Source organism: Falco cherrug, chromosome 1 (assembly GCF_023634085.1).
Source record: "Falco cherrug isolate bFalChe1 chromosome 1, bFalChe1.pri, whole genome shotgun sequence".
Lineage (NCBI taxonomy): Eukaryota > Metazoa > Chordata > Aves > Falconiformes > Falconidae > Falco > Falco cherrug.
The window spans coordinates 47,318,198-47,343,893 of NC_073697.1; the positions used below are offsets into that span (position 1 = coordinate 47,318,198).

At 40.7% G+C, this 25,696-nt stretch overlaps 1 protein-coding gene across 9 annotated transcripts in view; it reads left to right on the top strand.

Annotated features, from left to right (window-relative positions):
• Positions 1 to 25,696, top strand: part of NSD2 (nuclear receptor binding SET domain protein 2) — a 102,507-nt gene that overhangs the window by 21,773 nt on the left and 55,038 nt on the right. For 2 of the 9 annotated variants that reach the window (XM_055722318.1, XM_055722370.1), the window contains exons 1-2: positions 3,917 to 4,069; positions 18,305 to 18,930. In XM_055722318.1, coding sequence (XP_055578293.1) covers positions 18,334 to 18,930 — 597 coding nt within the window. In that variant the 5' untranslated portion in view covers positions 3,917 to 4,069; positions 18,305 to 18,333. Of the gene's footprint in view, positions 1 to 3,916; positions 4,070 to 12,415; positions 12,548 to 13,803; positions 13,989 to 18,304; positions 18,931 to 25,696 lie in introns of those variants that run through there. The other 7 variants (XM_055722326.1, XM_027815470.2, XM_055722343.1 and 4 more) reach the window with 7 other exon arrangements.

Below are 25,696 nucleotides of genomic sequence, written 5' to 3' on the forward strand. Positions count from 1 at the left end.
TAGCGTGAAAGAGTAATGGTGATGGCAAGGGACAACGCTGGGAAAGTAACTGCATCAGTGCTACAACAAAACAGGACAATGGGCAGCATTGACTTTTCTAGCATATCCAGCCCTAATAGCTAGAAAAGTCTGTGAAACAAGAAAAACCCATATTTTAGATTCTATATGGCCTAGTACAGTCCTCATCTCATTAAACGCTTGTAGTACAATAAACACTGTGGACATGCTGTGCTGCTGTACTAACTCAGGAGTATCCGAATAACTCACAGACTGCACTCAGTAACTTCCATTTAACTATACTTATGTTTACATTGCCACCAAGATGATCTGCATTCAGGAAGATACTTACTAAACAGATGATTATATAAAATCCTGAAACAAAAATAAAAAGGGATATAAGAAAGGAATTCAGTAAGCAATCAATTCTTAAGATCTGTACAGGAAAGAAATGTAAACATGAAGCTCTTGCTTCATCTACATTCTCTCATCTACAATGAGATTAAACATGCTTGCTAACTGCACCATCATTACAATTGGCCTTTGCCAGGAGAAAGGCAAAGCTTCAGCACAGGGACGGCTCATCTCCATTATTTCTAATAGCAAGAAGTACCCCATCCCCTTGTTCACTGGGCTGACCAAACTCAGAGGAGAGTTCTGCACTGTTGCGTGGAGTAGTACCACACACATAGAATTTGTTTCTGAGCTCTGCCTAACACAGTGAAACTACAGCAACTACAATGTAGGCCTTAGCTTTTCTAGCACTTTGTCCCTGTGGCAGCAACAAAAAAAAGCAACCAAAACCCACCCAAACACACACACACACACAATCACCTTTCAGCTTCAGAATTTCAGCATATCTAACATAGCCCTAAAAACAGGGGTACTTTTACTATTATTGCTGAATAGTCAGCCTTGAAAGTGTTTAAATTGTAAATTGTCTTTCAGTCTAGTAACTAATTGGTAATTTCCAAAATATTTAAATATTTCCAGAACAATATGCAAACACTACATTTCTTTAAATTCCTTTATTGAGTTCAACAGAAGCATATTGATCTTGATAATACTTCTTAACACAGTATGTCCATAAAAGTTGAAAGGAGCAATAAAATTTTAGATTGCAAATGACACAGGAGCCATTAATAAATAAATACTATTATCTGCTCTAATCATACATCTTTGGGTTTCAATGACCTGTTTGACTATCCAAGAAACAAACTGTTAAAAAATACTGCCTAATTCAAAATCACATAGAAAAATGAAAAAGATAATAAAACCACTAAGAGGTTCAGTCTAGAAATTTGCAACTACTAGTAACAGATTAGAGGACTTTGTCACCTCTTTCAAAGCCATCACTCTAGTATAATGCAGTGTGCCTGTTCCTTGTCAGCACAAGCTCCCTCTGCACTGCATGTGCATTTATACTGTTAAAGTTAAAACTTTTTTGAACCCCGTTTTCAGATGTGTAATATAATTATATCCACTTTCAAGGAATCAGCCTGTGTACTGCAGTGGAAGAATTGAGAGATTTTTATGATCACAATATGAACTTAAGGAAAAAAGACACCTTTTTTTGAAGTTAGGAAACCTGCATGCACAGTTTCTGTTTAAAAGGGTCACAACATTGGAGAAGTTTGTACTGGTATTTACATACCATATAAACTGGTGCTATTCCAGTTAAAGTGTTAACTCCCAGCATAAGTTTTCCTGGAAATTTGTATGGTGGGTCTATTAGAAGATAATTACATGGTTGCAAATCTTAGTAGCATAGACAAGGCCAGTGATCTATAGGAGTTGAAAGGAGTAACAAAGATTTGTTGTCACCTTGACCATGATAGCAAAATCCTTCCACTTAAATCTTAAACCACCACAGAAGGCAAACAGGAGAACTGCATTATCTGGAGGATCTTATACATTAGTAGAAAGTAGAGAATGAAAAATCTGTTTCTCAAACCCATACATAGAGATGAATTTGTATCATTGAGCCTGAACACAAAATTTATTCCCAAGAGAAAATGCATTTGTAGCATGCCAAGAATTAATACTAACCTGGTTTCTTATACAAGGTTGTGTTGTTGTTTGTTTGTTTTGGGGGTGGGAGAGGACAGGGGGGGTCAGCAAGCACCCCGCAAACATGTCAAGCTTTGTACTTTTCATACATTAGCATTATTGATCTACTGAAGCACACTGAAGAAAAGCACAATTGTACATGCCCTTACATAGCAAAAAAACAGGATTCATGTATTTGTTCTTCTATTTATTTGTATTGTTAATGCTGCCTCTATTTTTATTTAGAACAGGTGTTTTTCCCCTGTAAATGCATGTAACAACTTTAGAAAGGAAGCTAGAACATAAAATCATCCTACTCAATTCACATTAGCAGTTTTAAAGTGTGATGGCACTTTATCTTTCTCTTTAATGCTGTAAATACTGACATTCGGAGGCTAAATCATGTTTGTCTAACACCTTAAAGATAGTTTGTTGTGGTGGTTTTTTTTTTTTTTTTTACAGGAAGGCTGTAAAATAAGGTAACTTCACCACTACAGATTTCATTTCCTTCAGCCACCTTGAGATTAACATTTTAATCAGCCAATAATTATTTCATTACTAAGTAATTAACACTAAGTTTGCACCCTTCAGCTGTTTGCCATGCTAAGAAAGGTGCACCCACAATTAAACACACAGAAAACAGCTGAAAAACATATAAAAGTAAATTAAGGATAACGTAAAAGAAAATTATCAGAGCTTTTCTGTATCGGATGGTGTGATTTCACCCACTATCCAGAAAATACAATGCTGGTGTCCCCCCTCCTCCGCCCTTACCACCTGTTTACCTTTCACAGGAGTTGCATTAGGCCCTTAGTGACCAGGTTAATACAGTATCCGTAACATTGAGCAACTATATTCAGCCTTGTGCAGAAAACACGTTCTCTGTGCGCCACAAATCCTTTACCAGACCACCAGAAGCTTGAAAGAGCTGTTACCTGCTTTACATTATCTGGTGCAATGGCTCATGAGAATATTTGTTCTTACCATAACACGACATTACTTAATAATTTGGCCTAAAAAAATTGCTGTGCTTTCAACTAGGGAATTGCAAGCACATGTACTTGTTTTGATGCAAATGCTAACCGCCCCCCCCCCCCCCCCCAAAAAAAAAACCACCAAAAAACACACCAACCAAAAAAACCCAACAACACAACAACCACCAGACCATACTTCCAGAGGAGACAGCCTGGTAATTCACAGCCAGGTGCATTTGGATTCTTGCAAGTATCCACCATCCTCAGAAATGTGTGCAGAAAGGCAAAACATTTGGCTTAAATCTGGGGTTTCCAAGAGCGCACATGTACACTGCAGAGCCCAGCGGGTGAGGAGGGCACGTCCACCAGGCAGCGCGACCCACGGCGAGCATCCCTGAACCCACCGTGGACAGAAAAAATACCAAAAAAAGTATTCGAAAACAAGTGCTTTCCACCGACCTCTGCGGGGCCGGCGGGCCCTCGACGCGCTGTCGCCCACCTGAGGCCGTCGCCACGGCAAGCCAGCCCCCGCCCCCCCGAGCGGGCCGGGCCCCACACAGCTCCCGCCTTCGGCCCCACCTCGCCCTGTGGCCTTCCCTCCCCTGGCACCCGGCCCGCCCGCGTCCTCCTCCTCCCCCCCGCCGGCAGCGGCCCCATCAGGGCGGGCGGCCCCCGGCCGGCCCCCGGCGGGCCCGCAGCCGGCCGCGCTGCCGCCGCCGTCCCCGGGGGCGGGCTGCGGCCCTCTGGCTGGCGCTGCTCCCGGCCGCCGCCGCTGGGCCGCGCGTGCGGGCGGCTCCGTGCGGGGGGATTTGAAACAGCCGCTCCAGGGGCAGCGCAGCGGCGGCGGCCAATCAGCGGCCCGGATTTTTCGCGCTGGTTCTGGCCGGAGGAGGGGGCGGGGCTGCCGCGCAGGATCGCCGGAGCCGCCGCCGTTGCCGCCGCTGTTGCCGTGTCGCTTCAGCTCCCGCCGCTGCCGTTGCTCCCCGGCACCGAGCTACCGCCGCCGCCTCCGCCCGGCTCTCGGGGGAGAAGGATGCGCTAGGGCACAGGTCAGTAGGCCGGGAGCGCCCCCCCCCGCCGCCTCCCCGGGGAGGGGAGGAGGCACCCGGGGCACGTTCCCGCAGGCCCCGGGCGGGAGGCGGGAGCGGCGGCGGCGAGGTTCCCTCGCTCGCGGGGATGCTGCCGCCCGGCTCCGCGCCTCGCCGCGGTCACCGGGAGCCCCCTCCCGGGCTGGGACCGCGGGCCCTGCCCGGCAAAACGCTGTAGAGGCGGCGTGGGGGTCGGGGGTCCCGTCGCGGGGCATCTGCGCCCCCCCGCTGCGGCCCTTCCTCCCGGGACTGCCCGTCCGCCGGGGCTGCGCTCCCCTCAAACTTACCCCTGGCGCCCCGCCGCCTCCATCGCCCGCCCCTGCCCGGGCAGCCCGCGGCTCCCGTTTCCCCGTTCCCCGGAGGAGGGTTTTTTTGTTCGCTCCCCCCCCCCCCCCCCCCCCCCGTCTTCTCTCCACCCCCCCGCCACCCCCCCATTACCTGTTCCTCGCTGAGGGGCTGCGGTCCCCCCCGCCCGCCCCTCGCCGCCCCCCCGGAGGCTGCCGCAGGATTTCTGCTGCTGGCTGGGCCTGACTCGGGTGGCGGAGGAGCGGAAAGGAGCGATGCCGAGCCCGAGTCCCGGCTGTTGCAGCTTCATCCTTTCCCCCCTTGCCCTCCTCCTCCTCCTCGGCGCTGCGGGAGGTCGGGGGTGGCATGAAGGGATAAGGGAGAGGTGCCCACCCGTCCAACTTCCCTCCTCCGCGGAGGGGGGGATCAATCAGTGCAAATCAGAAAGAAAACCGGAGGGGGGGGCACGGGGACGACCGGTGGGGGGAAAAGAAAAAAAAGCCTCCCCCAGGGTTTAAACCGCCTCCTTAAGGGGTGGGGTGGCTGCAGATGTCCCCCCCCCCCCCCCCGTGGTGGTGAGGCTGTGGGGAGGTGGAGGCTGCTCCTGCCCCTTCCCTCCGGGTAGGACTGGGATTGTACGGCAGCAGGAGTGAATGTAACTCTGGAAATGTATGGAGGGGGAAGCCATGTTTGATTTATTCCTCCACTAAACACTGGTGTGATGATCCTTCTACTTACACCGTTCTGCAGTCCATCCTGGACCTGTATGGGAGGAGAGCCTTGTTAGGAAAACGGAAAGAAAACATTCCTGCGAAGGCGTGCGGGCTCGTTGGCTCAATCTTCATTAAGTATAAGAGGATAGGGCTCTTGTAACTTGAATTGATATTTGTGTGGTAAAAGAGCCTGGGGAACTTGTATTCCCAAGGCCATAGTTACAGCTCATCCGCTGTGGCTTTACCGCTCTGGGGGTGGAGAAGGGAATTTGCCATACTTCTTGAATATATTTATACTTGCTTTTTGGTTATGCTTTTTTTAAACATGTCGGCTGAAAGGAGGAGTAAATACTAGTAGAAGTACAGAGGCAGTAAACACCGTATTTAAACAGATTTCAGAGAAAATGGGCCTCTTGCTAACAGCCATTAAACAGGCAAGAGGCTGGTATCAGTCATTGCCCATGTATTTTGTGTGTGTGAATAGTTTCTTATTGGCATTTGCATTAAAATTGGTTTGTAATGAATCTTAAATTTAGGAGCTAGTGCTACCCTCGCTGAGTAAGCCAAACGAGGTCTGGTTTAAAAAAAAAAAAAACAACACAAAAAAACAACCCAAAACCCAAGGAGGGTATGTTTGGCATTTAGCCTTTTCAGACATCAAAGGAAGGTAACTGTAAATGCTGTAGGGTGGCAACGAAGTTTGTAATAGATTTTGCAAAGAGTCCTTGCTGGTGGTTTATGCATACATATATGCTTACTAGGATTCCTTAAATATGGAGTGTGTGGCTTCAGCTGCAAGAATAAATTGGCTCTTCGTTAAAATGTTTGATATTAGTAGAATCTCTGTAAATTTAGTGCTGAAGCTATGATTTGCTTATTTTGCTGTGGGAATTTTGCTCAGGAAATGCAGCATATCAACCTTAATAAACTCCTCAGTTTCACAGTGTGGTATTATTTGACTATTGGATGTAATCATTGAATAAAACCACTGTTTTGCAGGACTTCTCAGGGCTCAGTGCTTACAGTATATGCAATTTTTGGTTGTTTCAGTAAGCATCTATATCCCATATATTAAAACATGCTGGGTTTTTCATGGAGTATGCAGCCATCAAAAAATATGACAGGTTTTTTTCTGTATTTGAATATAAAAGGTCTGGATATTCTTGGAGATTATATGGCTAGTTCCTGTGAGGGTTATAGGAGTATCCACCCTCGTATGTACTCAGAAGAATTCAGATATTAAAAGTACAGTAAAACCTACTAATTTATCAAATATTATATGAAAATGTCAGAAGAAACTAGGTCATTATACTTTAAGGGTATAGATTTAAAGTAGTTTAGAAAATGGAATTTAAATGTAAAATATTTCTTTTTAGTTCAACGGGAATCCAACAAATGGCTAATAAGAATAAAAAAAATTGTTTTAATATCTGTAGGGCTACGTGCTTTTTCTGAAGCCAGTGGTTTTGCAGAAGAGACTATTGCATTTTAAATTACTGCCTGCTTGCAATAGAGTGAGTATTTGTTTTGGACTGGAAGCAAAAATTATTCTTGAGGGGGTTGCTTTCTGATATTTGGGTGGTGAAATGTATGCATATGGGTTTGTATACATATATATGTGTGTGTGTGTGTGTGTGTGTGTATGACTTTCTGTCCAAAGCATTTCACTAACAAAATAGCAAAGGAATGGCAAGAAGGGATTATTTTTCAGTGTCCTATTGTTTGTGGCCCATTCACCTCTCACTTTTGGACTGAGCCTGCTTTTTGTTCCACCGGTGTGTCTCTGTTTCCCAAGTGAGGCCTTATTTCTACAGACTGATAAATGCGTGTCTTTACTTGTGGTCGATCAAAGCCTATTGACTGCATTGGGACTCCATGCGTATATAAAGATCCACCTGCTCTGCTCAGATTACTGGGTCAAGGATGTAGTTTATGATGAGAAGATAGAAGCACAATTCTTGCAGCATTTTGGTCACCTCTGGTCTTTTCTGCGTACGTAACTACAAGACATCTCCTAGGTTTTAAATGTAGAAGATGGTTGAATGCATGGAAATTGCAAGTATTTTCAGTGTAGAACAAGGTAAAGTGCCTAGCCTTGCCTCGGAAAAATATTTTCATCTTTTCCCAAGTGTACTGTGCTGCACAGTGGAAAGTATCCACCAAGTGCTATTGCTAAAAACAACAGATACCCTACCATTCAGTAATCAAACACCACTAAGAAATGCTTGGTAGGAGTAATAATAATGCAGTCGATGATGATGGCATATTTTAATACTGTGCTTGCGACTATACTATTTTAGTTCTTTCATTACTTTTCTGCAAAGAGACATGAAATGGCCTTATGGTTGAGTAGAAATTAGACAGTCTAGTATAATTCTTGAATCTAGCCTTTGGACGAAGGAAGAATGGAGATACTGAAGTGGATCTAAGTGGTTAAGTCCATGTTTCTAGGAAGCATCGCTTTCCAGTTAGGATGTAGCTTGGAGAAATGTCTTCACCAAGGATATGCTGGAATCTCGGTGGTGTAAATGAGAAAGGCTGAGATGGACTGGCACCAGGATAAGCGGTCAGGTGGTAAAGTGGAGAGAGAAAATAATGTCCCATCAGAGCTTGGCATGGGAGTCCAAATTTCTTTGGGTGCATAAATGTTGAGGACTTGAGAGCAAAGGGGTGGGTGAGGAGAGAGCCTTGTTGACGTGGCAGTAGTCACCCCGCAGCTTGTAAATCCATGTAGCTGGTTGAATGGGTCAGTTAGCTATTTTATATAATTAATGGTTACTTAGAAGGCTTTGGTTTCAAGAACGTTCTTGGAGGAAAAGAGAAACTACCTACATTCCTCCTTCACTGCACCTTCAAATTAGCTTCTCTGTGACCTGCAGTCATTGGAGGTAATAAGCACTGTGTAAACATATTTACTTTTTTCCTTTCAGTTTACACTGACAGAAATTACAAAAAAGTGATATGTCAATTGCTATTTTAAATGTTTTTTTCAAGTTGATGGTGTCTAGCATAGTTATTTTATATTTTCTAACACCAGCAGGAAGGGAAGTTTTTAGAATGTGTTAGAAGGGAAACTTAGACCATACTCTATCCTGCTGCCCTTCTGGTGAATAGCAAGCTAAAAAAATATGCAGGATTCCTGGAGAACAGATCATATATACTAATACCTTATGTATGGTGATGATAGGTTAATGCATAGTCCATCATGCATTACTTTGCTCACAGGCAACTCTAAACTTTAGCACCAGATAATCTATTGACTTTCAAGTACATTTGAAAAGCTGCTTCTGTCTGAAGCATATAGTAGGTTACACCATAAACTGAATTTTACAAAACACATTTTGTGTGCAGTAAACAAATACCTGTTAATCATGGTTGAAACTAAAGCAAGGTTTCTAATGTCCTCCTTGCTAATGTTAAGAAATAATATCATTATATGGAAATTGTTCAGGTAGTACAATGGTGTGATGAGCTACATATTGAAAGTAGATGTTTGAAAATCTTTTTCAACATTTCATGGCAATAAAATTAAATTTACTGAGTATGGCAAAGTGAAGCATCAGCCTGTATGTATTTCAGAGCATTCTTATGTTGGGTAAAATTACTTTGCTGTGGAGCACCATTGATGTAGGTTCTTGCATTTGACATAATTTGAAACTAATAAAATATGTAAGTGACTTAAAGCATGTGTTAAATTGCAAGGGTTACTCAACAGGTGATGGCTCTGTTTCTAGTTTGGTCCCCATCCTTTAAACTTGTCCTATTTTTATCTTTGTGCAAGATAGCAATTTGATCTTGTTTTAAACTTTGGTATTCAGCTCCCCAGCACAAATTGGAGCTATTTTATATTCATCCATATTTGGGGTAAGGATACATATGTGGTAAATGACTGGAAAACTATAGCATGATGTGCTGTTGAAATAGGCTTTCATAGAAGCTTTAATATTTTTCTTCTGCTGTCTGTGAAGGATATTGTCAGTTTTCTGTGTGGTCCTTGGGAGAAGCACAAGGCGGTCTTGTTCTGTTGGCTGACAGAGATGGCCATTTAATTGTCTTTGTGAAACCTCTTCTGGCCTGTGCCTCATATCAAAACACTAAAATAATGGCATCTCACATCTGTGCTAAAGCACACATTAAAAAAAATAATTATGTTTTAAAATAATAATAATCTTTAAACATATTTGGCCTTGAGGGCTAACATCAGGATTCCGCATTTTATTTGCCATAGTTGAAAACATAATAGAGAGTGAACCTTGTCCTGTTCTCTTGAGTTCTGCCTTACTAAATAAGAGATACACCAAGGAGCAGAAGGCGAAATACTTTGTAACACAAATACATTCAAGAAAGAAGTCTGAGGTTAGGAAAGATTTTTATTAGGAATGTAATCTAAACACCATTTGAAATATTTTGAAAAGCTACTGGGGAAAGAATAAAAGAAGCAGTTGGAAGGAGATGCAGTAATACAGCCTCCTGTCATAGTGTTTGGGACCCATTTCATGTATTTATTCATTATAAGTTGAAGTGTAAATGTTCCTGCTGTGGCACGGGTGAGTCTGTGGAGCTGAGGTTCCCAAGATCGTGTATCAGATAAATCAGTTGTGGAACTTGCCAGCCTTGGTGGGATGCCATCAAGGCAAAGAACCTGACTGCACTGGCACTCAGAAACATCTAAATTGGGGAGTTATCTCTGTAATAAAGAATGTCCAAATTCTAGTCTGATAATAAAACCAGGGGGATTTAAGCCAAAGTATGAACCCTGGGGAGCAGTGTAGGATGAAAGGTATGAATATGGATCATTTTGATATATGGAGTAGTTGCCAAGAACTTTCAATCAGATACTTCTGAATGAAATTAATGTGATTTTTCTGTGGAAGCAGAATGCAGACCATCAGAAACTGTTTTATAGTAGCGCTTCTGAACAAACGGGAAACAAATGCTGTGATTGAATGTGGAACATGGCTGAAATTCAGCAATAGTGCAAAAAACAAGTAGTAGAAGGTGCGTGTACAATATCTGTTTGTCAGATGAATGCTTGGCACAAGTGGTAGTGATAGCTGAGTCTTCAGAAAATCTGCAAGTAAGGCTAGCAACTACAGTTGCTTACTATGACTTACTTCTACAGTCAAAACTTTAGATTTTCCCATGAGAAGTGGGTACAACAGTATTTGTCTCAAGAACTATACTTGATAAGGCCATGAAGTAATCCACACTGCTAGTGCTATGCTGAGAGAAAGGATGTCAAAAATGGCAAGAGATACCCATTGCAAACCTCTCAACACAAGTTTTGGAAAGTGAACAAGAAGGAATTGGTTTGTTGGACAGGAAAATGTTTTATCTTTCTGTCTCCAAGTTAAATGGGTAAGCTACGCTGTACTTGCAGAAACCTGAAACTTGCCTCAAATTCCAGACTTCATACCTGTAACAGTTACACTAATTGCTCTTTTAGAGAGATTTTTTGAAGTAGACATTGTGAAAGAAATGGAAAGGGAATTAAGAACCATGCGAATGTTGGTGATGCGTTTCGGCAAGAGTACATTAAAGCGCCAGCACAGGGAAGTACTTCAGATGTCTGAACCAAAAGCCACTTAATAGCAAGTAGTTAGGTTTGTTTGGAGAATGTCTAGCATTCCAGGTCTCAGGTCTTGAGTGTTCCTGGCATACGTCTACCAGTTGGGGTGTATGCGTGTGTGTTTTGCTTTGAGGTAATACATTGATAGAATAACTAACATAGTCACATGTATATAGTTACGGTCTATGTGTAAAGTAGACCAGAATTAGCACAGTATGGCCGGGATTACATTGTAGATGTAGTTACATTGATCAGATATGGATATATACAATTTTTGCCGGAAGGTGCAAGTCTATAAGTAAAATTCCATAGTGCCATTGAGTCAGTGTTAACTACCTCAGAACTTCACCTTGCAGTTCTTTACTTAACGTTATGGGATGTGAACAGCAATGTACTGGATGAAAGAAATCATGCATATTTTTACACGTTACCTGCCTACATCTGAGAGGTGCATTATCAGTGCAATGTGGTGTTGTTTTTATAAACAACAGAAGACATGGCCAAATACTGCTCTATCATAAAGATTATCATACTGTGCTATGTATACATATAGCTAGGCTTTTGTTGTAGTGACAAGGCCTCATGCATTACCAGTGTCACTATGCTGCTCTTAGAATTATTCCAATGCACTAAGTGTGCTTCTGGCATCTAAATCTATCCACTTGGGTGAACAGGTTTTAGTGTCATGATAGACAAAGATAGAGTTTTAAGGGTCTAGGCAAAATTATTGTATCTGTATTAAAATTAGTTGCTGTCTGGGCTGATCTGGGCAACACTGTTTATTTCTGTAGAGGTGTAGCTGGTAATGTTTCGTTAATACTACAATTTGATTCATTACTTCTACTGATAACTTAATTTGTGGTGTCATCCCCGATTTGATCTTCCCTTCTCAGAATTTGCATAATCAGAAATTTTCATGATATTCTCAGTGAAGCCTCAGGCAGTTACTGTGCTGTCCTTACTACATGCAGAAATAAGGGCAGAATCAGTGGCCATAGTGAAGAGGAAACCAACAGGTTATAGTGCATTTATCTGCTGCAGTGAGTATTATGTAGAGCCAGAGGATCCAAGTCTTGAAGGTGTATGGTGCAGTGGAGGTAGGATGCTGAAAAGAAAAAGCAGTGGGATTAAAAAAGAGGTGGGAAATCAAAGTAGGATTGGACCAGATGAAAAAGCAGTGTAAATAAGGAACTCTGCACCTAACTGCTAAACTATTTGAGATTGCATTTGGTTCTTCATTTCCAGGCTAAGTAGAAGCCAGATGCACAGCTCTGGCCCACCTGAGAGGCAAAGACATCATCTCTTTGGTGGGTAAAGACCTAGACTGGGTGAGAATTCTAGCTATATTGAATTGTCGAGTCCTGTTTTGCTGGAGAGGGGCCATTCCCCATTCCCTTCAGCTGAACCATTTGGAACTCTCCAAGAGACAGAAAAGTTTCAAGTTTGCATTTGAAAGCATAACTTTTGGGTTTTTTACTTTTACCTGTTAAGCAACTGTTGAGGGCTACCTTTTAGTGTTTATTAAATACTTGTGGTAAATCTAGTAGTTCCTACCTGCTTATCTGCAGAGGAGAAGCTTCTATTTGATACAGTAGTATCTGTATTCTCTCTTCAGACAGAAATTAAATGTTTTAAAAGAATATGAATTTACTCAAATCTCTCTCCTTCCTTCACTACCCACCTCCAGCAGCAGGAGTGGAACTGACAAAAATTTCTGCAGCAGTGGAAAAAGAGTATTTCTTCTGATTTTGAAGAAAACCAATTACTGGGGAGGAGTCCTGTTACAGCATCTTCTAGCCTTATCCTCAGCAGCAAGGGCTGGTTGCAAAAGCTTTTCCTGAGGAGAAACAAAAAGTCAAGTGCTTCAGTTCTGTAAGCTTGCTTTCTGCAGTAGCAAGTAACACTTAAAGTGATTGAATTCTTCACTTGCCATTCTACAGTTCTTAACTGTACAAGGTGGTATTGCCTATTGCCTTCACTTGTTTCAATTGATGAAAATAGACTACCAATTAAGTTCTAAAATTTTATCCATTGGGGGAGGAAGCAAACCCAAAACACCTTAGAAAAGATCAATACTGATTATTTTTTTTTTTTTAAATAAATTGAGTGGCAGGTAAGTGTAAGTGCAACTCTTAAGTACACTAACCTTTTTCACATAAGTTTCAAATTGCTTCATTTTTTTGTTGAAATGTATATTATGTCTCTATATAAACATTATTGGGTACTCTAAGTGTAAGGAAATGTTCATATACTCATTTAAAAATACTTCATAGGTTAGCCTTGCTAGCTGTCTGGTTAACTGAAATCATTGTACATCTACTGCAAGACTAATGAAGTCTTTACTTCAGGTGCTTTTAAATTAAAAATTGTCTCATTTGGACTAAAGTTTCCTTTTTTCTTTCTTTCCTAAGACTAGTGGTAAATTTGTAGAACATTTTGGTATAATTATTTTCAGTTCCCTGCCAGCTCCTACAGTAATGGTTTTCTCCATGAGAGATAATGTTTTTGAATTTCCTGGATAGAGCTGGTTTATAACAATTTTCGGCAAATCTACATGCAATTTTCGGTTACACATTTTCTTCTAAAATTAAATTCTGTTTAGATCCTGCAGCATTTTTCATTATTTTAATACAGTGAAGAACAGTTGCAACGTACTGCATTAATGTAAATATGCTTCTACTGCTGTTTGATATTTTAGGGGGTTTATGCAAGATAAAGTGTGTAAGCATACTCAATTTTTCAAATGTATTAGCAAGAAGGTATTGTAACTTTATTAATCTCTTCAAGTATTTTGTCTCATTCTGATCTGAAAATAGGAATAACCTTTGGTCTTAAAATTGATGAGAGAATGGAGAAGGTTTATAAGAAAGCTATCTTTATGGACAAAAAGTAGCAGCCATCTATTTGCTTTTTTAGTGCCAGCTGAAAGCCTGATCTGTAGGTAATAAAAATAGCTTTTGTGGATAAAGTTTTCTTACTGTGAATTTTTATTTAGGTATGTTGTCTTCCACCCCCCTCACCTCAGAGTAAATCACCTGAGAAATGGCTTTAAGAAAACTCTTAAACAAAACAAAAGTGGTATTTAATAGTGATGCTTGTTGTTGATTACTCTTCGCTCCCTTTGGCAGAATTGGAAGGAATGGACTACTCCATTATTTCTGACACACAAGAAAAGCATCTCTGAAATTGCAGCAGATGTGGAAGAAATGAATAATAAATATCACATAAATGATAGTGGCCTGGACCATGAAGGAGGAATCTGACACACAGACTGTGTTTGGCTCATGACTCCTGTCAGATGATGGACCTTCAAGTAATTAATAACATTACTTAAAATGTCTGCAGAATAATTTGCCTTATATAGAACTTTTGTTTTTTAGTATGAAAGTAAGTACAAAGCTATCACAAGGGGCGTTCGATTGGCATTGTCCAATTAAACTATCTAGAGACCTACTTCTGTTAAGTTATATCTTTTGCTTACTGAAAGCTATTTGTTCACAAGCCAAAAGATTATGTTTATTCAGCATACTCCTTGGCTATCATGATTTTTCCTCCTTGTTAGCAAAAATGGTACTTGTTGTGTTCACCAGACAGTCAATATGGGATGATACTAGCTTAAGGTCATTAGCCGCTACTAGCCTGTGGTGCTTTTGTCCCCTTCCTTTCCCTTGCCTCCCTCGGTTTCCTTTTCTATAGATGCAGAGTCATCTGGAAAAGATAAGGGATTGCTTTTGTTTCTATGTGATATGGTGGTCTGGCATGAGTGCGCTTAATTTAACTACCAAATTAATCATATGCTCAGCTGCTTCAGGACCTTACTCTTATAACTGATGAGCCAGATCTTGTCTGTGATCTATGAATTCATTCCTTCATGTTGTGTCTTACAGATCTCCTTGCATTAACTCTTAAACTCACAGTACTGCTTGGGTATCGTTGCTAATCATTTTCTTTCCTTGCTGCCTCTTCTTTTCTACTCTATTGTCGTCTTCTCACAGAGAGCCTAGTCCTTTTTCTTGCTTGTATTGTGCTGCCATTAATTTTAGATAGCAAAGGTTGTACAAAATTTAACTAGATTTGATTTTGCCCTTCTTTCTTAACCCTTTATTATTCCCATGTGTAGCTTTGCTAGCTTTTTCCATTTAATCAGACCCCACAATGTAGCTTATTTTTTTACAAGGAGGACTGAGATGCATATCAACAATTTCCTTCCATCAGTTGTCCTACAGATGGTGACTGACCTGCAAGTTGCTCTCACCATGTCTCACCTCCCCAGTGGGACTATATTTGCTTGCAGGTACTCGCATCGATTATCTTTGCCCATTATTCTGCCTCTAAGTTTAAGCCTCTTCTCATGTGGCTCCCTTAAATCTTTGTTCAAACATGGTCTGCTTTCCATATTCTCTAATCTGTATCTAGTGATTCTCATAAATTGTACAGTCTGAAATTACTGCCTTTGTCTTCTTTTTCCCGGTTACTGTCAGTCAGGGTACATTGACTTCCTCTTATACTCCTGGATTTGTTGTCTCTCTAGGCTCCAGTGATTCCAGGGGCCTTTTTCAGTGGTTTCAGCTGTTTTTAGTGACGTGTTAGTGAGAATCATTAACTGAACCTTCACTCCCTCAAGTTCTAGAATCTGTATGCTGTGTATCTTTGGATTTATTAAGCAAATCAAGGAAACTCTTAGAAGTTCAGGATCTTTCACTGCACGGTCTTCCTGGTCTTCATATTTTTGCGGTACAGAATTACTACTCTTAGGTTTATTAGCTAGAAAGTCACTTGAGTTCTTTGAACTGTCTTTTCACTTAGTTATTTACTGGTCATCGTCCAGACAAGGCCCTGAACAGCTTGATCTGCATTGGCCCTGATTTAAGCAAGGTGGTTAGCACAGGTGATTCGGAGGAAATCCCTTCCAGCCTAAGTTATACTGTGACTGTGGTGATTTTTATGTTTTTTAGCTCTTTAGCTATCGCTTGTTTTTATGCATGCAGTGTGTTGAGTTTGAGTTACACCAGTAACATAGTCTAATTTGATTATTTGTTGCTTTTTTTGAGTTGTCCTGGTCTGCCTCAAGCTTGGTGGCTTTCTAGCTTAAGGAAGTAAGTGATGAGAGTAAGAGTTATTAGTAAGCAGGACAAAAAAGTACTAGTAGAATTACGGATTAAGACAGTTACAAAATGCAGATGTCTCGATCCAGACACCAGACCCTGATGAGAAGCTAATGGAGCCATATTAAAAAACGTTTTTCAGCTTAACCGTGTAGTTGATGCACGGGACAAGTCCCACGAGGCATTTTTGGTGCTGGTCCTGCTGTGAGCCGCTGTGATAGGCAGCAGTCCGTCAGGCAGCGCGGTGGGGGCTGAGGTGCTGCCTGCTCTGGCGGGGTCTGGCAGCCACTGGAGGGCGTCGGCAGCCGTGGAAAAGCTGCTCGCCTGTAGGCTGGCTGGCTTTTGGGTAGGGGGAATTTAGATGCCCACCTCAAATCTTTTTTACGCTCTGATTTACTCTGTTAAGAATCTTGTGGTGGGGAAGCACAGATTTTACAACTCAGTGTTTTGGGCGCTTTTTTTTTATTATTATTGTTATTATTAAGGAATTTTGCTGTCATCTCCGTAACCATAAGCATCACATGTTCCGTAATGGGTTTGCCTTTTGCCTAGAGATTTACAGAATTTGTCATCAGTCGTTTCTTAAATATGATTTCAGTTAAATCTGCTGAATCACAGTTTGAAACATGGCTGTATGATTAACTAGGTTGAAATTCTGTCTCATGTCTGTGTTTTCAGAGAAGGTCTTGTGAAAGTACATGAGTTCTCTTTCAGTTCAGTGAATTCTTTGTTCTGTTCTGGTGGAATTTTGAGTTTGCTTTTACCTCTGACTCCTCTTCAAAAGAGTTAATACAGTTGGCTGGTTTCCATTCATTTTATCAGAGATTTTATTGGTAATTCAGACTTCATCTTGCTAAAGAAAGATTAGAACCTTTCCTGCCACAGTTTCACTTGAAGTTCAGGTATACTTGCTCTCCTTACTTTGTTTAATACCAGCTTATCAGACTGTTGCTTGTCCCTGGAGAATGATTTTCATGTCTTAAATGAGTACATGGCTTGTATGGAGAGGTACCCTTGCATCGTGTAGGGTACCTTAGAGCAGCATGTTAGGGAGATTCAAGCATTTGCTAAGGAGTGATGGAGCTATGATTTTTAGATGTCTTACTTTTTCTGCATCTTTGTGGATGAACAGGTTTCATGTTGGCCAGTTGCTTTGAGTTCAGGCTTGACACCATTAAGAAGCTTTGCCAGACTAAGGCAATGCTCACTTATAAGAGTTTGTGCATTGCTACTCCTGATGTAGAAGTAGCAAATACGCAAGTTTCAGAAATATACCAGTTGTAAACATTTTAACGGTGTAGCTTAATAATCAAGGTGGTGAGATTCAGAAGAGTTTTCTTCCATAGCAACTGACAATTCAATAGTTATTCATCATGGTTTTTACTGCACTTTTTTGGAAGTGTATGAGACCAGATTTGATGAATTTTTGATTCGATGTGACAGTTCTTGGACTTAATCATATATGAAATTGGTTACCTGAGCATGCATATGATGATTATTGTGCTGAGCTTTCATAATATTTATGATGGTGTATTTCTCTATATCATGTATACACTGGACCTGGTAATAGGAAGAGTTTATGCATATGAATTTTAGAAATGAAAACAATCATCTTGCTTGGTCTAGGAGCGCAAAGGAGTCATTCTGCCATTCGTTTGCTGCAATAATATAATGTTTAAATGGGCTGGGTCGGCTTTTAGAACCCTTGGAAAACCTATCTAGGGCAGATAATAGTGCAGTTCTAGCTTGCTGGATGTTTTCACATTTCTGTATAAAAAGTGAGTGTTTGCTGCTGATGTTGTTACGAAAAAGCTGAAACTCCAGCAATTACTTTGACCATTTAAATTTTGCACAGTGGGTTCACTGGCCTGAAGGATCAGCTTTTTCGCAGTGGGTTGGTGTTGATGATGCAGAACGCTCGCCTTTTATTCATTCTCATAGCCGGAAAACTTTGGGGTATGTCTGAAGACTGAGATGTCTTGTTTCCTGAGGAGGTGTGCTTTGATGGAAGATGGAGGTGCCTGTTTTGTAGAGTATGGAAGAGAAGCTTGTGATGCTGCTGTCCATGGTGTAGGTGCTACAGGAACACAGCCTGTGGGGTTTTTATGCTGGCACAACCTCTTAGAAATAGACTCATCTGTTTTATGTTGTTATTAATGATATTATCTTAGGTCTAACTCTTACTTGTTTTGAACAGTCCAATGCCTTTGATTAATTAGTGTGGGTAAGACTGGTAAGACTCATGCTGTAGATTGTTAACAGATAGTTAAAATTAAAGCTGTGGTTTTGCTCTGCTTTTGCTTTAATAAAATTGATGATTCATCAATCTGTTTTTACTTTTTCGTAATGCATATTAATATATATATTGAAGTATTTTGGTTATGAAGATTGTAAACAGCACTTTTTTAGTAAAACTTGAAGTACATTGAGTTGTATTGGTGGGGACATACCTATCTGAATACTTGGTAGCTTTTGACATTTCTGTATTATTAAAAATATTCTCTGTCTTTTCCTCTTAATGTAGCAGAGTAAGACTGGAAACATCTGGGCTGAATGGACTTTAGCATCAAAAGAAGTTCTCAACTGTTAACTCGAAAAATTAACTACATCAAAATGAAGCAGGTACCAGAGATCCTTGGAAATACCAATGGGAAAACTCAGAATTGTGAAGTGAATCGTGAGTGTTCTGTCTACTTGGGCAAAGCACAACTTTCTGCCACCCTACAAGAAGGTGTCATGCAAAAATATAATGGCCATGAGGCTCTTCCGTTTATTCCAGCTGATAAATTGAAAGATCTAACCTCTCGTGTGTTTAATGGCGAGTCTGGGGCCCAAGATGCCAAGCTGCGCTTTGAACCCCAGGAAATCAAGGGAGTTGCAACACCACCCAACACTACTCCTATCAAGAATGGCTCTCCAGAAATTAAGCTGAAAATCACTAAAACATACATGAATGGAAAGCCTCTTTTTGAATCTTCCATTTGTGGAGACAATGGTGCAGATGTGTCTCAGTCAGAGGAAAATGAACAAAAGCCAGCAAACAAGGAGAGGAGAAACAGGAAAAGAAGCATAAAATATGACTCCTTACTTGAGCAGGGTCTTGTTGAAGCAGCACTAGTATCAAAGACTTCAAGCCCTACTGAAAAGAAGGTAGTACTTTTTTTTACATTCTTTCTTTTGTTAGGTTTGTTAATCATACTGAGATTTTGTTTGTTTATATGCTAATCTTCATTTCGGGTATTTCAGTAGGTGCTTCCCATAAACAGTTTGCTTTCTGTGATACTCTCTGTCTCAACAAAGGAACAGATGCACTGTGGTTCTGATCCGTGTTTATTGGTGAAACTAGGAGTACACCGTAAGTTCTGTTGCCTTATAATTAAAATAAATCTCCAGAGCAAAGGCCAGGTTGGATGGGGCTTTGAGCAACCTGGTCTAGTGGAAGGTGTCCCTGCCCGTGGTGGGGGGTGGGGAACTAGATGATCATTAAGGTCGGTCACTTCCAACCCAAACCATTCTATGATTCTATGAAATCAGGGTGTGATAGTATGGGATGTATGAAACAGAAACTTCATCCAGACATGCAGCAAAGACCTAGCCAGGACGTGCACCTGGGCAAGGGATTTGGGGAGGCCTCTGAATTTAAAGATAGCCTTTAACTGTTGGGCATGAGCTATTCTGGCTTCCTAATAACCAGATGTTTCAGAGAAAAACTATTTCTATATTCCTGTTCTTAATTAAAGAAACATTTACTCAGCTGTCAGTTGGCTGATAAGTGAGGCTCTTTACTGTCAGATTTTGGCAGTTGGAATGTTAGTCCCTACCTTTATTTGTCATCTGAAAAGAGCTGGTTTTGCTTGCTATAACCTAGTGAGTTGTATTCATTGGAAAGATCTAGATACTTGCATTAAATGCCATTAACTTTTGCGGTCAAGCTCACCTGTTTTTGGCTTCTTTTAAACATGGGCAGAAATGGACATTTCACTTTACCAAGTTGTAAATAAGAATGCTGCTGGGAGCCATTTCCCCCCTTTATTTAGTTTTTGTTGCTAGATTCCCTTTAAAGGAATGTGGTTTGCAGTCATTTTATCTCTGAGGAAGAAACCTACGTAGCAGGGATACTTCTATGTATATTAGATTTCTCAGTGAGTAATTCAGAATAGTGTTGTGTAGCAGTGGTAAGCATTTATGAATGTGTTGGCTAGTGAACAGGTCCTCTTTTTACACATCTTAAATGCAAACGCTATGTTACAGTTTCCTGTCAACTGCAGGTTTACTAGTTAATGTTGATTCTTACTTTCTCCCAAGGTCACACATGCAGAGAATCACACACATAGCTGATGCTTTACTGATTTCATTTACCCTTATTTTCATTAAAACTACTTAATGAGTTCACAGAACTCTGTATCAAAAATAATTTACCATTTGTTTATGATTTGAATATATTTCATTCTAGAATGATTAATACTGATGTTTTCAGTAATTTTATTAGAGTTTGTTTCCCTTAATTTTGTTAAACAGAATGTTGTAACACTAATTGGTTCAGAATTTTCCAAATCTCTACTCAGAGGTAAAAAAGTATGGGCACAGTCAATAATTGGAGTAATTCTTTGTCCTGCTCATTGTTAATGAGGATAAATTGAACTAAAAGGTGCTGTATTTATTAGTATCAACAACTAGCATATTTGTGTGGCATTTTATTTTATTAAATTTAGAAAGAAAAGAGGCAGTATTAATATGTCCATCTACACAGTTTATTCTGAGGCCTTTCACATTGGTTGTTACGGGTGGCCTTTAATTTTTCCTGGTGAGCGGTTCATTTAAGGTTAAAAAAAAAAGCTTCATCTTGCTTTTGCACATTGTCTTCTGGCCAGAAATGGTTGGGAGAAAACCATGTCAACACTGTTTCCCAGAATGCTTGAGATTTGATGGCTGGAGATCGATGGGGTTGTTTGTTCCTGTGCCGAACACATGAGCTGCCAAACTACCAGGACAGCCACCTGGTTGAGCTCAGACTTTGCAGTATTATAACCCTATTCTTTTCAGAGCACTTGAAACAGAGGGTCATGCTTCTGGCTTTTTTTTCCTTTTTTTTTTTTTTTTTTTTTCCCTTGCTTAGGGCACTTTAAAAAAGCACAAAGGGCAAAAGGAAAAGCATTTGAAGGTCACACATATTGTTTTATGATAAAACTCCTTGTAAAAAGTCTGGGGCTTTCCTTTCTCTTGCAGGGAGGGTTTGCAACTGCAGATTTAAAATAAGAAAAACACAATACTAGGGAACATGCTGAAGGAGATTTTTCAAATCTTTGTCCGCATGTAGACTAGTGACGCACATGTATTCTCTGTACTCATAACTATAGTATCTCAGTATCAATGTTGTTTTGTTTCAAGCCCCTGCTCTAGCTGTTGTTTCATTGCCAACATCCAAAGCTTTAGTGTTAGCGCATCACACTGTGGTTTTATGTAGCTGATTGTGGCTGCAAAGTGCAAGTTAGAGAAATATAATAGGAGTAAAAGCTGATTAATTTTGCACTTAGGTACCTGTTTATTGTAGGTTGCAAGTTAATGTAAAACCTGTTTGTCTGGTTTTATTTCTGGGCTGGTTTCTCTCTCAATTTCCTTGTTGTCCAAGCTCTTTTTTGATTTGGCAAAAATCACCATGGTTCAAATACTGCCTTTTGTGTAAGGTAATTATATCTGTGTTTGATGGACATAGCAGATTACTATCTTGCTGAGGTGAGAGGCATATCATTTAACAAATGTTCCAGTGCTCTGTTGTCAGATTTTCTTGTTGTTTGGGCATTTTTTTGTTAACATAAAGGAAGGTTGTTAAAAACTTCATCTGCAAGTCAGTTTTCAGTTGGAAATAAACGTGATCTGCCCAGCTCTGACATGAGTTGGGTTTTTGTTGGTAACCACCACCTTTTCCAGGCCTCCGAGAAAGAGCTTGTACTGCTTTTGTTTTCCCAAGGTAGCGGAGAGGAAGTGGGACAAGCTGTGGCTCTTTCCTCCCTTCTGTCCTGCCTTTCATCCTTCTTCCCCCCCTACCTCTAGGATCTCTCTACCTGAGGAGTTTACTCTAAAATCCAGGCCTCTTCTGATAAGTCCTGGTTTCACAACTTCTGTGCCAAGGCACCACACTGATAGTGGTCTGACACCACCTCCGAATGTTCTGTGTTGCTGGCGGTAGGTGTCACATGTTAGATGTTTGAACCGATGCCAAACCCATGGGCTTTGATAGTTGCCCACTTTCTAGTGCTGCTCATGAGAATGGCAGTATGCCTCAGTGCTAGGTTTTGTGGTGGCTGGCTGCTCTTTGAGTCATTGTTCTTGTCGGTTCCTGCAACACGCAGCCAGTTAGGAATGAGGACTTACCTAGATTTTTCTCGCTCAATGCTTTCGTTAGAAGTGAAACAATCCTGTTTGGAGGAGAATGGCAGAGATTTTATTTCATATACTAATATGAAGTAATCCAAGCCCAGGCCCTAGAGCAATCCAGAGTTGCTATACAGGGAATAGAGTACATATATCTGCAGCTCTCATGCCGGTGGTCCCAAAGTAGGTCTGTGCTCCCTAACCCTGAGAACAGCTCAGTATGTGATACTGGCACACTTGAGCTTGTTCTGCATAAGCCGGTTTGGGCCTACAAGTGGCAATTTGCCCTTTTGGCATGGCTTCCTGGCATGACTTCTAGCACAGTGCAGTAGCTTGGAAAAGTAGCAAAACTGTGTCCAGAACAAACCTGGAAGTCCACACGCTGCTACACTTCCTAGTTTAGGTATTCCAGCTGTGTAAAATGTACATGATCCAAAAGCTCTACCTTCCACATAGCTTCCTACCCAGTTGTCTTGTAGCCCTCTTCTAGTATTACACCAGAAACCTGGGCAGTTTGTTACTCTTTCTGCCTGGTACAGTCTATAATGACTTTGCAGCAGCTACATTAGAGTGCAGGTGCAAGTTAACTGGAGAAATTCCACTAGTCGTTGTCTTGTATTTATGTTGCTATGTCATTTTCTCAGAGAAAAAATGTTCCAGCCAACTCCACTATATCCGCTATCTACGTAATGTTATAGTGCCTTTCCCAGTGAATGGCAAAGTTTTAGAAATCCAGCAAGGGTAGAACCAGAAGCAGTCTGAAGATTAGCTGCTGCTTTTTATGCTTCTGTGCTGGCTAAATACAGGAAGATGGGGACCGCTGAAGGTGGTGATGTTGCTGTGGAGCTTGCATCTAGTCAGTAGAGATGAGCAGAAACCAAGTTCCCTCTGTAAGACTGGAGAGTTGTGCTCATGAAATCTCCGATTATCCTGTTATAGGTGTTACAGCCAGATCCCTGAGGTGACTTGTTTTATTTTTCAAAAAAAAGTAAAAAGAAAAAACAAAGTCAAATAAATGTGTCTTTTTCAGAATGAGGACTTGCTTGAGTATTTTTCACCATCAGTTCTTAGAAATTCCTGGTCAAGTACAAATCCTGAACTTGTCATAAAACGAGCAGCTAAACTACCATGGGAGTCAAGTTCTGCAGTTGTAGGGTAAAGTGAACTCAATTGCTTTTTCTTTTTTAATAGGCTGTTCTTGAAGTATCTGATCTTGTCTTCAGGCAATTGATAACAGGCTGGCTGGCTGATGTCATCAGAATCCCAAAGGAGTAGGAGTAACCCTAAAAATCTCTTCTGGGTGATCCTTTTAGGAACAAGAGAAATAGCTTCTTATCCTCTTTGGAAGGGTTCCAGAGCTACTGCTTTGCGTTAGCTGTTCGTAAGGGATTATGTTCAGCTATGCCGTGAAAATTTGTTTGTGCTAAGCAGCTAACAATGTGCAGCAGTAATTGTTACTTTGGAACTTTAATTTTTTGTTCTTAACACCTCATTGAAAAATTATCTTAAAGAACTACTTGTAGGTTAAGAAGCACCAAAAAGCATACAGTGTCAAGAGTATACTGGTTTGGAGGGAGACTAGAAGCCATGAGTATTCTTGGAGTGGATACAAAATTAATTACAGAAAGCTTAAGTATTTGTTCAAGGCCTTTCACACCAGACTTTCTGTTCTTGTCCATAAAAGTGGCTGAATTAAGTATACTTTCTGCGTAAAACTGTCGCCTCAATATGTAAATACTTTTTTTTTCCTCTCTTCATAACACATTGGTGGAGGAATCCAAAACAAATATGAAATAATATATTGAAGTGATGACAAAAATGCTATATAAAGATAGGTTTATCAAGCTGGATCAAGGAGCCGTATAATTCAGCACCTCACCTTGGGGGTGAGGTTCAGCGGAGAATGCATAATGGAGAGTATAGACCTGGCAAATCATGGAGGGATGCTCTCTTGGAATACTTTCAGCCTCTAGCAGTTTGTGACTCAGGTTTCTAGGGCTGGTGACTTTCTATCTAATAGCTGTAGATGGCTAAATTCTTAGAAGGCCTCAGTTTCTTTTAGAGGCAGTGTGAACTTCCTGCATCCGTGATATTAAGTAATAAAGCAGTAGAGCAGCTTTTTCCTTTTCAATTTGCCACCTACCTGTTTCACTTGATTCTCTCATAATACCAGAAGTAGGGATTATGGACAAATTTATACAGATTTCTCACAAACTGCTCAATTTTCATTTTCAGCTTGAAGAGTCCTAGTATGTTGTTCAACATACAGGAGCTGCTCCAGAATGTTACTTCTTGATATCATCCTTTTTGTGAACTGTGATGCCTTTTGTGTTCTGCTGTCTCTTCTTTTGAGAATGAGGGACCAGACCAGAACAGGACATTCCAGATACAGATGTCTTTTGGATGCATACAGTGGCATGTTAATAATTTTCTATATTGTTCTCAATTTCATTAGTTTTCACTATAAATAATACTTAGCATTTGTTTGATTTCTGAGTGCTTCTGAACACTGAGCCAGCTTTCTGTGGAAAAGAGCTGAACAGATGTAGTCTAACTCAGATTCAAAGAATGTCAGCAACTGTTGCATTGTTTCATAGTCATCTTTGGTTTGGGCATTCCAGGACTTTTTTTATTTTGTCTTTTTGGGCGCTGTGGTGGACATGACAGATCAAATAGTGGTAAGCCAGGCTACCCTCTGGAAGAACTAACTTCGCTTTACATCTCAACAGCAGATTGTTGAGATAACACAGTCATGAGCCATAACACAGCTGAGAGGTTAATGAGACTTGCTTTAATTGTTTTTTAAGTTGACCAGACTTATTCTTAGTTGTTGTGCTGGTAGTGTAATAATTTAAATGGATACTGTTCTTTCAGCACCTCCTCTTCACATTGTACTGACCATTACCAGTTGGTGTGGCAAGGAATTTGCTTGTTTTCACTGCTTTTCTGTCCAAGATATGGTGAAGCCTTTCTGTTGCTCTGCTCCGTGTTCTGCTTAACCAAAATAATGCATGTCTAACTTTCATGTTTAGCTGAGAGTTAGATCTACAGTTCAGGGTTATGTTACTTGGATGGATTTACAGGCAAATTTTTGGGAAACTTTAGTGATCTGTACCAGATGTCATTTCTGGCCCTTAAAGCCTACTTTTGTCAAGAAAGATGCTTTGTAGTAACCCTTAGGCAAAGTAGCGAAAGCAAAATATTTTGATGTGTCTTGAAACAGTGATACCAGCCTCCTTTACAAGTTTCCTTGTTCTGGAATGGATTTCATGTAGGGCACGTGAACTTTAGGATCTCCAAAAGAGAACTTTGTTCACAGACACTAATTTTATTTTTTTTTTTGTCTATAACCATATTTTGTTAGCCTCTTACTATAAATAAAAAGGTCCAGCCGGGCTAACATTTATATTTCTGCTGTTTGTGAATACCAAGTACCTACAGGACTTGTTCTCTTGTGCATAATAAAATGGGCAATAGCTAAAAGTGTAGGTTGTTAATAATAAGGAATTAATTCCCTTCTCAAGACAGTTCATAAAAATGCTTT